Source organism: Dipodomys spectabilis, unplaced genomic scaffold (genome assembly GCF_019054845.1).
Source record: "Dipodomys spectabilis isolate Male_0828 unplaced genomic scaffold, ASM1905484v1 ptg000102l, whole genome shotgun sequence".
Lineage (NCBI taxonomy): Eukaryota > Metazoa > Chordata > Mammalia > Rodentia > Heteromyidae > Dipodomys > Dipodomys spectabilis.
The window spans coordinates 7,412,355-7,428,055 of NW_024870779.1; the positions used below are offsets into that span (position 1 = coordinate 7,412,355).

General features: G+C 43.2%; 1 protein-coding gene across 1 annotated transcript in view; it reads right to left on the reverse strand.

The window, feature by feature from the left end:
* Kcnq5 (potassium voltage-gated channel subfamily Q member 5) overlaps positions 1 to 14,848 on the reverse strand; it is a 541,548-nt gene extending 526,700 nt beyond the window's left edge. The window contains exon 1 of the mRNA XM_042687131.1: positions 14,436 to 14,848. Within this exon, the coding sequence (XP_042543065.1) occupies positions 14,436 to 14,848 (413 nt within the window). The remainder of the gene's footprint in view (positions 1 to 14,435) is intronic.
* Between the last annotated feature and the right edge of the window lie 853 nt (positions 14,849 to 15,701).

The window sequence follows — 15,701 nt, forward strand, 5'->3', positions numbered from 1 at the left end:
GGTCTGCACTAGGACCAATGATTGACATAATAGGCTCCGCTCTGGAAACAACAATTAACATAGTAATATACACCCAAAAATTGAGTATTAAGGTATGGCTCTATATTCTCCATGGAGAGCCCACTCCTCAAGTCAAAGTTAAACCTGGAATGGCAAAATGATCAATTGTGCATGCTTAGGCATCCCACATCTGGACAGATCATATACAAATGTCAGATCATTTGAAGAAAATCCTCAGTTTCTAGCTGTTCAATAACAAAACTGTTCTTGCTCTCTTGCATGCCCCCCTCTGTCTCTCTGTCTCTGTCCCTGTCTCTCTCTCTGTCTCTGTCTCTCTCTCTCTCTCTGATTATACTAGGGATTGAACTCAGGTCCTGGTCTCTGTCTCTTAGCTTTCTTCGCTCAAAGCTGGTATTATACAACTTGAGCCACAGTTCCATTTCTAGCTTTTGGTAATTAATGGGAAAACAATTTTGTGAACATCCCCACCCCGGATGGCTCTGAACTATGATATTCCTGATTCAGCAATACCATCTTTTTGGATAAAAGCCCCAATTCCCAACAAATTCCAGTTGTCTTTGGCCTTGTCAGACCCTCACCCTTTGAGGGTACCATTCCTGTCTGTGTAGTTGCATACCCAAGAACAAAGGAAACATCTACAGCCACCTACCACCCATGCCACTGGCAACAGGCCATCTCAATGTAAGAATGATATTGGGCTGTATTAATTCAAGTAGTCTGTTCCATGAAGAAAATTCTAACCCATTTCTTTCCGTTGACACCTTTATGAGTCTCAGTCTAAAGGAATTTAGTTGGCTTTGTTCTAGAAAAATACTTGGATGGCCACTTGAAGGTTCAAGCTTGGTAAAACGATTGTCTCCAACAGGTCATTTCCTCTATATGTCAAGTATTACAAAAGAGTTGAAATGCCTTAGAGGCAAGAACTTACCTTGAAAGTTTTCAGTGTACTGTCCAAAAGTCATTTATATTGCCATTTGGTACTGCCTTTTCCATTTGGTTGGGCAAAAAAAGAACTATGGAATTTTATCATCTACATTACAAATTTAAGTCAAATTAAATCTTACCTTGTAATATTTTAATCTAAATGCTGGTCTAGTTAAAAAAAATTTTATAGGACACTCGTGGCTCACACCTGTAATTCTAGCAACTCAAGAAGCTGAGATCTGAGGATCAGGTTCAAAGCCAGCCAGGACAGATAAATCCATAGATTCTTGTCTCCAATTAAGTATTAGTTTAAAAAAAAAAAAGGCTGAAAGTGGAGGTGTAGCTGAAGTGATAGAGCACCAGGTTACACAATACGTACACACACACACACACACACACGCACACACAAAATGAAATTTTAAAAGGTAGCTTCACATAAATGGATGAAGAGTATCTTCGGGATGGCAGCGAGTACATATTACTAATAATTCCTGGCCTCAGATGCACAAGTGTTTTGTTCTTGCTGAAAAAAGAGCCCATTTTTCAAATTCTTCAAGATTGTTGACCAACTGAGAAAAAGTATTCCCAATGTGTTCCAAGGAAAGAGTATGTGTCAGACATTCATGTACTGAAATGAGGTAATAGAAGACTAGATAATCAGTTCCTTAGGGGAAAGGGGGGGATGTGGGGACTGGTCAGGTGCTGGTGCCTCACGCCTATAATCCTAGCTGTTCAGTAGCTGAGATCTGAGGATTACAGTTCCAAAACAGTCTGGGGAGGAAAACCCATTAGCCTCTTGTCTCCAATTAACATCCAAAAAGTCAGAAGAGAAGCTGTGTTTCAGGTTGCAGAATTCTTGAGGAAAAAAAAAAAATGGATAGTGCTCAAACTCCAAAACTGGCACAAGAAGAAAGTCAATGAATAAAATATTAAACATATTAGAAGTTTAAACTATATACTGAAAAATCCGAATTCCTTTTCTTGAACCAAACATTTAGGTTATTATTATTCTCAAGCCATTGGGGGAGGGGGAGTTCTCATCCTTCAAACAGTATTATGAAATGGCATCAGTTACCTTTCTATTTTAAAAACTTTGGAGCAAATTAAACGTACTCAGAATGTTTTATTAACGAGAACATTGAGCTTAACCAGTTTAATTACTACTGTTTAGAAATTACTATGATCAGTGGGAACTCCTGTGTTTGGTTTCTGTGTGGGAATGCCCTGTATTGAACACCCACCCACCTTCACAAGCAGCTGAATACCCAGCTTGGAAACTTCCCAAAGGGTCAGGAGAACAGGCAATCAGTGGTCTGTACAGGGTAAATCCTTTCTATTGCAGCAGTCACTAAACGCCACTGGAGAAAAGCCAGACATTGCTTTGATCCTGTCGGTTTTTAAATATGTTTTGAGGGTTCATTTGTGGTGAAGTAAATCGTGAATTAATACCACTCTAGATTTAAAGTAAAATCTTTAAGGCAACTATCTCTTATTTATCATTTACTCCTATAATTCCTTGCCCATGTCTTATACATACTGTGAACTCAGACAACTGTGATTATTCTAGGCTAATTTTACAAACCAGAAAGCTGAGATGTTCATCCAATGACTTGAAACAGAAAGGAGAATTTAAAATCTCACTCTAGTTCAATTCTCCCCAATGCATTTAGGTCTGGGAGACATGTGGCTCCTGAACCTCTTCCCTGTGCTGTTGTAAGTATAGTGTTTATGGGTGTTAGTGATGCCCAACCCTGATCCTTGTTCTTTATTATACTAAGCCACTCCCCTATTTCATAGTTGATTATTTTGTGAAACTCTTGGTTTCACATAACACTTTATTTCCATAACCAACTTGCCATCTTCTGAGGATCTAGTGATTCTTTGTATCTCATTGTACACTTCATTAAATTCCTCGTATCTTCTGCTCATCTTTCAAATGCTAGTATGCTTCAGGTCACCATCTTTCTCCTGCTTCTCTTACTCTTTACTGCTATATCATCATCCACAAGCTATGTGGCCATGTGTAGTTGGACAGCCCACCAGCACTGCAAGATTATCTCTATGATTAAACTCACATTTTTACATCTCACATTCTCCTCAACCAGTTGTTCCATCTGCATGCTTGATCTCAGTAAAGTGTTTAACATCTGTAAACTATCCAAGAAAAGAAGCTGGAAATAACCAATCTGACCTTCTTTTATCGTTTTCTGCATTAGATCATTTGTTAATACATTCCAATTTTATCAGCATATATTTTCCATCCTGCTATCATTTCCCAGTCTACACCCTAATTATCTCTTGCTTAGGTTGGAGTAAGTTTCAAAACTGGTCCTCCATGTCCAGTGTGGTCCTTTTCAAGCCATAAGTCATAGAGCTGACAGTGTGATAAATCTAAAAGAAAAATCCAATGGCAATATGGTATGGATCACATACCTGTGATAGCAGCATTCAGAAGGCTAAAGCCTGAAGATTGCAAGTTAGAGACTAGTTTGGAATATATACATAAAGAGTTCAAGTCCAGGTGCTGGGAAGGTGGTTCAGTGGTAGAGTGCTTACCTTGCATGCATGAGACCCTGGGTTCGATTCCTCAGCACCACATAAGCAGAAAAAGTTGGAAGTGGTGCTGTGGCTGTGGCTCAAGTGGAGTAGGGTGCTAGCCTTGAGCTGAAGAGCTGAGGGACAGCGCCCAGGCCCAGATTTCAGGCCCCACAACCAACCAAAAAAAAAAAAAAAAAAAAACAGTTCAAGTCCAGTGAGACCATACCCCAAATAAAATGTACTAGAATTATTATCTGTTAAAGTCCTATCTGTCTCATAGGATGCTTGACATCCACAAAATAAAATTCTAGCTCTTTAGCATGCAAACACGGAAACAGCATCCATTATATTATCTCTGAGTTTATAAAAAAAAAATGTGTGTTTCTTCATATATAGGTAGGTAAACTTAAACATCATTCAAATTATGAGACCATCTTTATAATACCAAGAGTAAATGTAAAATCCTTTTTATTTCTAAATCGCATTTTATTCAAGTGCCTCATTTTACCTTTGGTGAAACAAAACAAAGAGAAATGTGAATATTTTCACTGACACAAAATCTCTGCAAAAAGATATATTTAGGTTAATTCTGTGTATGTCTGGAATATATGCATGCATAAATAATCATAACATAAAAAGTTCAAACTACTAAAAGTAGGAAATGATAGATATAATTTAATTTAGGAAACTCACACTTCAAACTTACAAAGAATTAGAAGGTATGCTTGAAACTCTGAGATTCATCCAAGTATCTCACTGTTTATGAAAAAATGCAATTGTGTGGCCAATTGGTCTCCCAGGTTGCAACCAAATAAAACTTCAAATAGCATCCTCATACAAGGTTGAAGAAAAAGGAAATTAAACTGGAAACACGGACAAGTCATTAACCATAACTGTGTGCTGTGACTGTCTGACAATTGGGCTTCTAATGGTTTCACACCACTGGTCTGGGATCAAACATGCTCTACTGGCACTGTGGTCTGCCAATAGGACCATCTGCAATTAAAAAATAAAATTGGCATTACTTCATTGCAAGTAATTATCAAAAGGCTGCTGGCTCTCTTCCTTGTTTATAGTGATTCTTGTATCAGGATTTTATTTCATTTTGAAATATTCTTTTCATGAAAAGTGGTGACATTGACCAAGATACACTGTACTCATAAATGACATGTTGAATTGAAGCCCCTACTTAAAGGTAGAAAATAATTATATAAATAAAAAAGGAAAAAATATTATTTTGCTGTGTATTACTTCTTTTAGGCGCTACTATTTTCAGCATTTCCAATAAGTTTTAAGTATCTTCACACTTTACAATATTTCAAACAGCAATAAGGTCCTCAACTATTGTAACTTTGTTTATTTTTCTAAAATTAGATTAATTTGAAGGAAATGAAGTATACCAGTATTGTATCAGCTAAAGATAAATCACTACAAAGATTCTCTGTATCTAGAAGTCAGTGATTTTTAAGGAACTTGGAAGAACAATAAAATTCAAGTATAATTTCTAGACACATAGACTTAATTCAGAACAGAATTTCTCATAAATAATAAAGCAATTAATTGGATGTAGTAGTGTCAGACGCAGACAATGGCCAGTAAGGAAAAAATTCCATCTTCCACAAGGGAACTACTGAAGTATTTTGGAGATGGTGTTAGTAAGAGTAATGATGTATGTTTACACCGTGGTTTACATGGTAGGCATGAACGGGGGAGAAAAAAGCAATGAACAAGAGAGAGGGAGCCCCTGATTTTAGGGATGATGTATGCATGGATGGGAAACAGATCTCTCCTTCAAGCAAAGGAGTATTGTGGACAGAGATCTTGAGAGTTATGAGCAAAGTTTTAACAACTAATGCCACCTTCTATCTCACAGGGGAGGAGGGGAACTGATGAAAATCCTCTTTCCTTTTTTTGTTTTTCATCAGTTTAAGTCATGGCTTAAACTTTGGGCCTGGGCTCTGTCCTTGAGCTCTTCAGCTCAAGGCTAGTGTTCTACCACTTGAGTCACAGCGCCATTTCTGGTTTTCTGGTGATTAACTGGAGATAAGGTCTCATGGACTTTCCTGCCCAGGCTGGCTTTGCACCTCGATCCTCAGATCTCAGCCTCCTGAATAGCTAGGATTACAGGCATGAGCCACTGGCACCCAGCTTACTCTTTTCCTTTCATGATTGCATGTTAGACACCCAACATTGTCTTTCAAAACCTCAGCTGGATGCTGGTGTATACACTTTCACTAAGCATTTACCATATTGAGTTATTTCTCTGTTTTTCTGTCTTCCCCCCTGAAATGAACTCCTTCTTATTACAATTGCTTATATTGACCAGAATAGCCTTAGTAACTCATCCAGCCTTGGCACTCCAAAGACACTCAATGTTAGCTGAATGAAATTTGAGCAATACTGGATTCACAGAAAATGTGAAGAATGAATAAGAAAGGAGCAGATGGACAGATGGTCACAGTCTGGGGTACAAAGTCTGCTGTTAACACCTGAACATTTGCAAGTTTGGGGCAAAAGAACAGATTAAGGACCATTTACTATGAGTAACTGAAGTCACACAACAAGCTAACAAACTGAAATACTCTCTCCCCTGCCTGGAAATAAAATGAATCTTCAGAACAAAAAGTTGTAAGTCAGATGATTTATAAATGTTGCATAATCAAAAAAAGGCAAAACATCTAGGAAAATGTTTACATATTCTATGAAGTAGAGTGACGTTACAATAAATAATAGCAGCATATACGTCTAAAAAAAAAACCTCAGTTGGATGGCAGACCATGGTGACCATACAAAGATGAAGATTTGAAGAACCAGAACTATAAAACAACTTCCTCTAAGTCACACAGCTAATTAGTTGTCAAGCTGAGAGCAAAGCCCTGATCTCTGAGGCCGCTTCCCACTGGTTATCATTTTCTTAAATGTTACTTCTAAGAAAACTGGAAAGACCTGGTGGTTCTTTTAGCTTCATCTTAATCCTAAAACTCCTGTATGGAAGGATATCAAGAAAATGATTAACTTCCTCTTAAAGAAGCAATTATAGAGGGTCTACAAGATACAAAAAACACTGCTTGGACCTTGAGATTCATAGGTAAGTAGGACACTTCCTGTGTGGGTATGTTCTTCTTTGTACAAGAAACACAGAAAAGGTAGCCAGAAATGACAATACAGTGAGGGGAGTTGGGGGAATACTATTTTGATCATATCCCAGAATACCATAGAACCTGAGACAAGAGGACCTGATTCATCCTGAAAGACTGAGAAACCATCCTTACATGTCTTTTCTCTCTTCTCTTCTTTCTCTCTTTTCTTCTCTCTTTTTGTAATGCCAACACTGGGGCTTAGACTCAAGATCTCATGTTCTCACTTGGCCTTTTCACTCAAGGCTGGTGCTCTACCACTGAGTCACAGCTCTACTTCTGGCATTTTGTTGCCTAATTGGAGGCAATAGTCTCATGGACTTTCCTGCTTGGCCTGGATTTGAATTTTGATCCTCAGATTCCAGCCTCCTCAATAGCTAGGATTGCAAACACTGGATTTTGAAGACACTATAGGAGTTGGAAAGCCAATGCAAGAAGTGGTCAGAGTCCTCAAGCACAGCATGAGCAAAAGGACAAGGGTGAAATACAGGACAGACCAGTTCAGAAAGGATTTTACTAGAATGCATATTAAAGAGAAGAAGTTACAATAAGGCCTGATAGAGAATCCATAGCCATAACTTGAAGGTCCTGTGAACTGTCTCAGTGGATCTGGAGCTTACTTTTAACCATTCTCAGTCTACTGAAATCCTAACACTCACCACTTCAGCTGCTATGGGGGAAGCTCAACAGTAGTCTCCAACCTGAGCTATCAATGAAATCTGACCCAACTTTAAAACATTTCTGTAGCACCACAAACTGCTGACCATAACTTCTGGTTTTGTGTACATCTTCATTTGCCTTCATAAAAACAAGTTATCCTGGCTTTCCCCCTGGCCTTTGGGTGTTCTTCTGCACGTTTTCTGTATTCTTCCACCCACTGGCTGGCTCTGATATTCCTAAGACTCTTCTTTACCATGGGATAACTCATTGCCTATTCCCTAAACTATCTCATTTTTTCCCCTACACACTGCTTTTACTAACACAAACTACTAGAACCTCAAAAGCCTAAGTATACAAGCTAAATATCAGATTAATTTTGAGCTTTGCAGATTCATTTATCCAGAAATATCTTATTAGTCAGGCACTGGTGGCTCATGCCTGAAATCACAAGAAACAGAAATTTGAGCCCAAGCAGGAATGTCTATGAGACTCTTATCTCCTGTTAACCAGCATAAAGCCGTAAGTAGAGCTGTGGCTCAAGTGGTAGAGCAACAGAACCTAGACTCTGAGTTCAAGCTCCCTATCAGTACATACACCACCACCATCACCATCACCATCACCATCACCATCACCATCATCATCATACGTACCTAAAAAAGTTCTGGTTGTTGATCTAAAACCTCCTGGAAAAGGCCTGTATTTAGTTCAGTACTATTCTCTGATCCTTTTCAACAGCAACCTGAATGACTCAAAAACATCTAAAACAAGCTGGGTGCCAGTGGCTCATGTCTGTAATCCTAGCTACTCAGGTGGCTGAGATCTAAGGATCATGATTCCAAACCAGCTCGGGCAGTAAAGTCCATGAGACTCTTGTCTCCAATTAACAACCAGAAAACCAGAAGTGGTGCTGTGGCTCAAGTGGTAGAGCACTTGCCTTGAGCTGAAGAGCTTAGGTACAGCACCCAGGCCCAGAGTTCAAGCCCCACAACCGTCAAAAAAAAAACCCAAAACATCTAAAACATAACATGCCCAAATGTGAAGTTACACTCTACAATGCCTTCTTTCTCATGCATTCATGGATGGCATTTCTGTTCTTCAAATCCCCAGGTTAGATCTGTGTTCTCATACTATGTGTTAGACTGGTGAAAATAATCAGCCAATTCTACATCTTAATGTTTCCTTTTCCTTCAAAGTTATTGTCTGGGTTTCTTTTCTTGGGCAATCTTCTCTCTTCTTTCTCGACCAGCACATGGTATATTGGAAAGAGTAAATAGATGTTTGCAGAAAGAATGCAAGACTGGGGGGTGGGAGGTGGGAAGGGATGGGAAGGGGAAACAAAGGAGGAGGCAACAATGCTTGATAAGAAATGTACTCATTACCTTGCCCATGTAATTGTAACCCCTCTATACGGTATTTTCACAATTTAAAAAAAAAAAAGAATACAAGACTGAATGAAAATTTGATACAGTGGCTTCCATATTACAATAGGCCACAATGACTGATCTGCCAACTCTTCTTTTTTTTTTTTTTGCAGTCATGGGGCTGAACTCTGGGCCTAGACGCTGTCCCTCAGCTCTTCAGTTCAAGGCTAGCACTCTACCACTTGAGCCACAGCACTACTTCCAATTTTCTAGTGGTTCATTGGCAATAAGAGTCTTTCCTGCCTGGGCTGTCTTTGAACTGTGATCCTCAGATCTCAACCCCCTGAGTTAGAGCTAGGATTACAGGTGTGAGCCACCAGCGCCCAGTTCCAGCTCATTTTTTAAGCCAATAAAAATGTACGTATTGCCAAAATTCTTATCTGATTGCCTCACTTTCCTCCTTGTCATCACAGTGTAATACTACTTACAGGATAAAGACCAGATTCCATGGCTAGTATCTGAGGCTCCCAAATGTTAGCTATATGACTTGTCTTCTTTTTGCTGTCAGTACTAGGGCTTGAACCCAGGACTTTGAGCTCTCCCTTAGCTTCTTCACTCTGCCACTTGAGCCCACTTCATTTCCAGCTTCATTTGCTAGTTCACTAGATAAAGATAAGCATCTCATAGAATTTTCTGCCTGGACTGGCTTTGATTGATGATCATCATACCTCAGCTCCCTGAGTAGCTAGAGTAAAAGGTGTGAGCCACCTGCATCTGGCAACATGTGATTTTTTTACATGGTCTTGTCCTGCAAATTCTTGTATTCAGAATTCCAAACTTTTACATAAGCTTCTGTCTCCATCAGGACTTCATTCTCCCTTTTTTGCCTAAGTGCAAATTAAGGACTCATTTGTCTCAAGTCAGCTCATGTCTCATTTTCTCTCTTAGGAGACTGCTGATGGTTTTGCATTCATCTCCTCCACCACCTTCTCCTTTCCCATAGAGCTTGGTAACCTACCTCCTCTAAAGAGCATGAATGCCGGGTGCCGTGGCTCTCGCCTGTAATCCTAGCTACTCAGGAGACTGAGATCTGAGGATCATGGTTCAAAGCCAGTCCCAGCAGGAAAGTCCGTGAGACTCTTATCTCCAATAAACCACTAGAAACCCGGAAGTGGCACTGTGGCTCAAGTGGTAGAGTGCTCGTCTTGAGCTGAAGAGCATAGGGACAGCGCCCAAGCCCAGAGTTCAAGCCCCACAACCGACCAAAAAAAAAAAAAAATCATGGATATTGTGTCACACCTTTTCATATGGTTGTAAACACCATATGCTAGAATCTTTTCCATCCTTAAAAGTAGAGGTCTTTCTCTTACTAATTTGGGAATCAACACATACTATAATTAATAATTGTCACTCAGCTTTTTTGTTGTTCTCTTTTGGATTTTTTGCTGGTCCTGGAGCTGGTCCTGGAATCGAACCCAGGGCTTCATGCATGCTAGGCAAGCATTCTACCAATAAGCTACTTCCCAGGCTCATTGCCACTCAGCTTTTATAAAATAAAATAAACACATATACAAATTAATAAGACATAATAACAGAAAGATTTAAGGCAACGGAATAATACATGATTTGCATTTTAACAGAGTTCAATAGCTCATGCCTGAAATCCAGGTAACTGGGAGGATTATGATTCCAAGCCCCTCGGGCAAAAACTCAGTGAGATGCCATCTCAATCAGTAGCTCAGTGTGGGCCTGTCAACTCAGGTACACAGGACAAGTAAATAGAAATGTGGTTCCAGTTGGCCTACACAAAAAATGCAAGGTCTTACACAAAAATAGCTAAAAGTAAAAGGACTAAGTGTGTGGCTGAAGTGGAAAGGTGCCAGCTAGCAAGTGGAAGGTGCTGAGTTCAAATCCTAGTGCTGCCAAAAATGAATAAATATCTGCATTTTTAGGAAGTGAGAAGACTTACATTTAGAGCTATGGTTTCAGAGACTCCTGCTACAAGGTCCTTAATAGAAGGGAGATGATCAAACAGGCGGGTATTACAATCATCCCATGCAGAGGTACTTAGAACCAGGCAGAGATGGAAAAAGTAAAGAACTTACAGAAATGTATTTCCAAAACATTTATGAGTAAATAAACAGGACAGAATGACCATTTGGATGGCCAGAAGGAGGAAGTATGAAAAAAGGGATGCCTTCAGGGCCTTTAGCTTGGGTGTCTGGAATATTTCTTTTAGTTTAAAAATATCTATGAATCTTCTTCCACGGTCTTAAACCAGGCAAATATACACTAGGGGAGTGTTAAGTAAGTAAGATGTATCTACACTACTGTTTCCTGTGTACTGTCTCAGAACCACATTTCCTACAGCAAGGCAAATTTATACAGAGAATCCCACTATGATTCCTCTACATAGTACCACTATGACTCTAAAATTTTCCCAAAAGGAAGGGGAACTAAGAAAAATCAAACAACATTCAAGGAAATTAGTCAGCTTATATTTTTAATGGCTCATCTAATAAACTGAAGAACAGCTAAAGGCAGGAAATGCTACCCATAAAACCAAAAGTACAGCAATGACACTGATCTTCTAATCCCCCGATTCACCAACTGTAAGCAAGTACTTCAGACATTTCAGATATCTCTTATTGGTGGGCTAAGTACTCGTGTGTGCACGGGCATCCTCAGGCCAATACTAGAGCTTGAACTCCAGACATGGATGCCGTCCTTTAGCTCTTTCACATAAGACTGGTGTTTTACCACTTGAACCACAGCAACACATGTCTTTTTGCTGGTTAACTGCAGCTAAGTGTCTCACGGGCTTTTCTGCCAGGGCTGGTTTCAAACCACACCCTCAGCTCTCAGCATTCTGAGTATCTAGGATTCCAGACATGAGCCACCAGCACCCAGCTTGGAATAAATACTCTTAAAACCACATTTTATATCATTAAAGTATCATTATATAATGAGTTTTGCATATTTAACAGAGGTTTTTCTTTACCTAAAGCATAAGTTTAAGTACACTTTTCTTGTTTCTTGGCAGTATAAACATTGGTCTACCAAGTAAATTCATCCCTGAAGTGCTTCATTAATCACAGTGCACTTGTTTCTTGGCAGGAACCTTAATATGCTACAAAAACTGTTATTAAAGTAAGATTTGGGGATTCCCAGGCTGGCAGGGAATTAGTTAGTTACACCTCTTCTAGAAGTGATTTTCTTGTAATTTCCTGCATTATTAGTGGTCTTGTTAGATGTACAGCTCAAAGCAAGTTTGATTTATTAATTTAATGTGTGAAGTCCAGCTATTCCAAAACCATTTAAGCTGGGTGCCTGTAATCCTAGCTACTCAGGAGGCTGGTATCTAAGGACTGTGGTTCAAAGACAGAAAAGTCCATGAGACTCTTATGTCCAATTAACCACCAAAAAGCCATTATTGATGCTGTGGCTCAAGTGATAGAGCAGTAGGCTTAAGAAAAAAAACTCAGAGAATACACCAAAGTCCTGAGTCCAAGCCCCAGGACCATCACAAGAATTAATAATTACAAGCCAGGCGCTGGTGGCTCACGCCTGTAATCCTAGCTACTCAGGAGGCTGAGATCTGAGGATCGCGGTTCAAAGCCAGCCTGGGCAGGAGAGACCGTGAAACTCCTATCTCCAATAAACCACCAGAAAACCAGAAGTGGCGCTGTAGCTCAAGTGGTAGAGCGCTTGCCTTGAGCTGAAGAGCTGAGGGACAGTGCCCAGGCCCAGAGTTCAAGCCCCACGACCGACAAAAAAAAAAAAAAAGAATTAATAATTACAAACAATAATTACTTTTAAAATGAAATAAATAAAATAAAATTACAAGCAGTCCTTGTGCTAATGTGTACCTAGCAAGTCTATGTAGCAACTAAAACAGTACTGTTTCCTACTGCTGGAAGTATATGAAGCAGAACTTCATGTTCTCAATATCAACGTATCATGTTTTTATATCATATCAGCATATCCTATCATTTATATCATATATATCATAAAAAGCACTGCTAGGTGGATAAAACATATGATTCACCACAAAGTCATCATATTGAAAGTTCCAAGCCATGAATATGTTAAGCATATCTTGTAAAAAGTTATTATACGCATGATATATTTGCTGCCAAAATAGGTATCATCATTGCTAAATTTTGAGTTTATTCTAAAACAGGTCAAAATAACTTATTGGACTCATTAAATAATAGAGTGATTTTCTATCAACCCAGGAAAGAAAAGCTTATCAGTAGTGTTTCTCTATGACTAATATTAATTACAGTATCGACATCCTACATTAATATGATCTTCATCAGCGAATGATAGAACTTAATCCCTTTTGGTGTAATAAGGATATGAAATTAGTAGAAATAATAATCAAAGTTGCAGGGGAGCTTTCAGTGAATCCTACAAGCTCACAGCAGTCTGGAATTGTAAACTTTTCCAGACACCAGAGCCCCACAGATTCTAGCCTCCACGGCTTCCTGAGTCCTACGTGGTCAAATTCCAGGCTCAGTACTTACAAACCTAGTCCTTTCCCCCAAGTTATTAAAAAATATTTTTTCCATGTTGGTGCCAGCCTGTCTCAGATGAGGATATGTACAGATGATACAGAAAGAAACTAGGTTATGTGCTCAAAATGAATTTTCCTAGGAAAGAAGGAACGCATGGGCAATTGCAACTTCCTCTAAAGATCTTCTATCGTGTTTATATTTCATCTTAGCATAGGCAACAAGTATGAAGAGTGGAAAGCCAAAAGGCAAAAAATGAAAAAGAGGAAGGGACAAAAAAAAAAAAAAAAAAAAAAAACACGAATGAAACAGGGTGTAAAACCTGGACTCTTAACAGGAGAATGAATGAATGGACCTTGTGGGGAAAACAGTAGTAAACTTTAAAGCCACTGAAAGGTTTTAAATGCCTGTGGGGAAAATAAACATTTGCTTCCAATCGTTTTCTCATTAAGCATTCTCTGCTAGACGGCGAGGGGCACACACACACACACACACACACACACACACACACACACACACACACACACACACACGGAGCTGACTCCGGGCAGATGTGGCGGGTGGGTTCTTGCTTCCTGGGTCACACCTGGGCGCGGCGCTCCAGCGCCCCACGTCGCCCGGGTCCACGCTCGAGCCTGGCTCACTCTTCTCGACCTTAGTCACCTTCTCTGTGACAAGAATTGCTCCACGCGCTGACAAGATCTGCCGTTGGTGGCGACCCTGGTGGTGGCCAGGCGTGTTTCCGGGCGCACTCCGAACCCAGTGGCTTTCTCCACCAACTAGCAGCTTCCCTGCTCCTCCCCCGGTACCGAGGACCTGTCTCCCCCTCCGCCATCGCCCCGGAACCCCGCTAACGTGCCTTCTCTGTGCCTCTCCCCGCTTCGGCTGAAGTTTATGCTAGCTCAGGATCTCCCCGATCCCAATTAGCTGAGAAACCTAAAATCCACCTTTTGCTGGGTGCCTAGCAGTTCCTGGGGCGCCAGACCGAGGGGACCGAGGGGATCGAGGGGGTTCAAGCTACAGAGATGGAGGAGCTGGCGCAGGGGAGGCGAGAGGCTGCAAGAGCACGGACACGTGCAAGCAAATAATGATAGCGATAATAATGATAATGATAATAATAAAACCCACCACGTGCGCGCGCGCTCCGATGGGAGTGTGTGCACGCGCGCACGCGCGCGTCCGGCCGGGTCGCGGGCTCCGAGCGCACGGGTGGGGAGGGGTCCCCGGCGTGGCCGGGCGCGCGCAGGGGAGGAGGGAGAGGGGCGGCGGGTACTCACACGAACGCGTGGTAGACGAACGCCCAGCCGCGGGGTCTCTCCAGCACGTTGTAGAGATAGTTCTGCACCCGCCGGTACTTCACGTTGCGCCGACAGCTCTGGCTACTGGTGTAGGACAGCGGCTTCCCCAGCAAGCTCATCCGGGCCCCCTGCTTGCCCCGGCGGCTCTCCCTCAGGCCGCCGCCGCCGCTGCCGCCGCCGCCGCCGCCGCCCAGCGTGGCCGCGCGGGTGCCCAGCAGCAGCAGGCCGTCACCCCTGGCGGCGGCCGAGTTCAGCAGCACTCTGCCCCGGCCCGACTCCACATCCTTCATGCCGCTGCCCAGGCGCCCCCCGCCCGCCGCGGCCGCCGCGCTGCTCCTCACCCACAGCCCGGCGGCGCCGCCCTCCTCTCCACCCGCGTGGTGGCGGGGCATGGCATCACCACGGGCACCGCGAGGGGGGCGCCCGCGCTCGCCCGGACGACCGCGGCCTCATGTGCGCCCGCCGCTCTCCGAGGAGGAAGCGGGCGGCCGACGGGGCGCCCGGCGGCCCGCGACCTCCGGCGGCGCGGGGCGGGGGGCGGCGCGGGGCGGGGCGGGGTCGGCGGGCGCGCGGAGGCGGCCGAGGGCGCCCAATTTCTAGCCGCCCGTCGCTTCCTCGTCGCGATCCGGACCTGTTGGGGGCGTCCCTCGGAGAGGATTTCGCCAGTTCTCTGATTCCCGGGGCTACCGCTGCCTGCTTCTCCAAGTACCCCCCAGCCAGGAGTGGGGCGCTCCGGGGCGCGCTCCCACGCGCGCACACACCAGCCGCAACCCCCCTTCTTCACTCCTTCCACTCCCCTGCACCCTTTTCTCCCAGCAGAGGACCGATCACCTGAGTCCAGTTCAGGGAAGAGTTAGACTTGCTTTCCCCGGGGGGTTGGGGGGGGGGGGGGAGTAGTTCGGAGCTGTCGGCTAGGTTGAGGTGGTGGGGTGCCCTGCGTACGGAGCGGAGGTGTCCGTTGCCCTGCCCCGCCTCGCCGGGCAGGGTCCTGCCCCTCTTCCCTCTGGGGGTGCAGCCGGCCCGGCCCCGGCCTGCCCTCCGGGTCCCCGGCCGTCCTCAAGCGATCGGGCGAGCGCGACCCACGCTGGGCTTCCCGCGCTGGTGGCGAGCCGTGGGCAGCTCAGTGGGCGGCACACCCGAAGGACGCGGCCGTGGAGAGGGCGAGGTGGGGACCCGGCGTCTTCCCGCCGCTCAACACAGCCTGCGGGCGGTGACTTTCCATCCCAGCCTCAGACAGACGCCCTC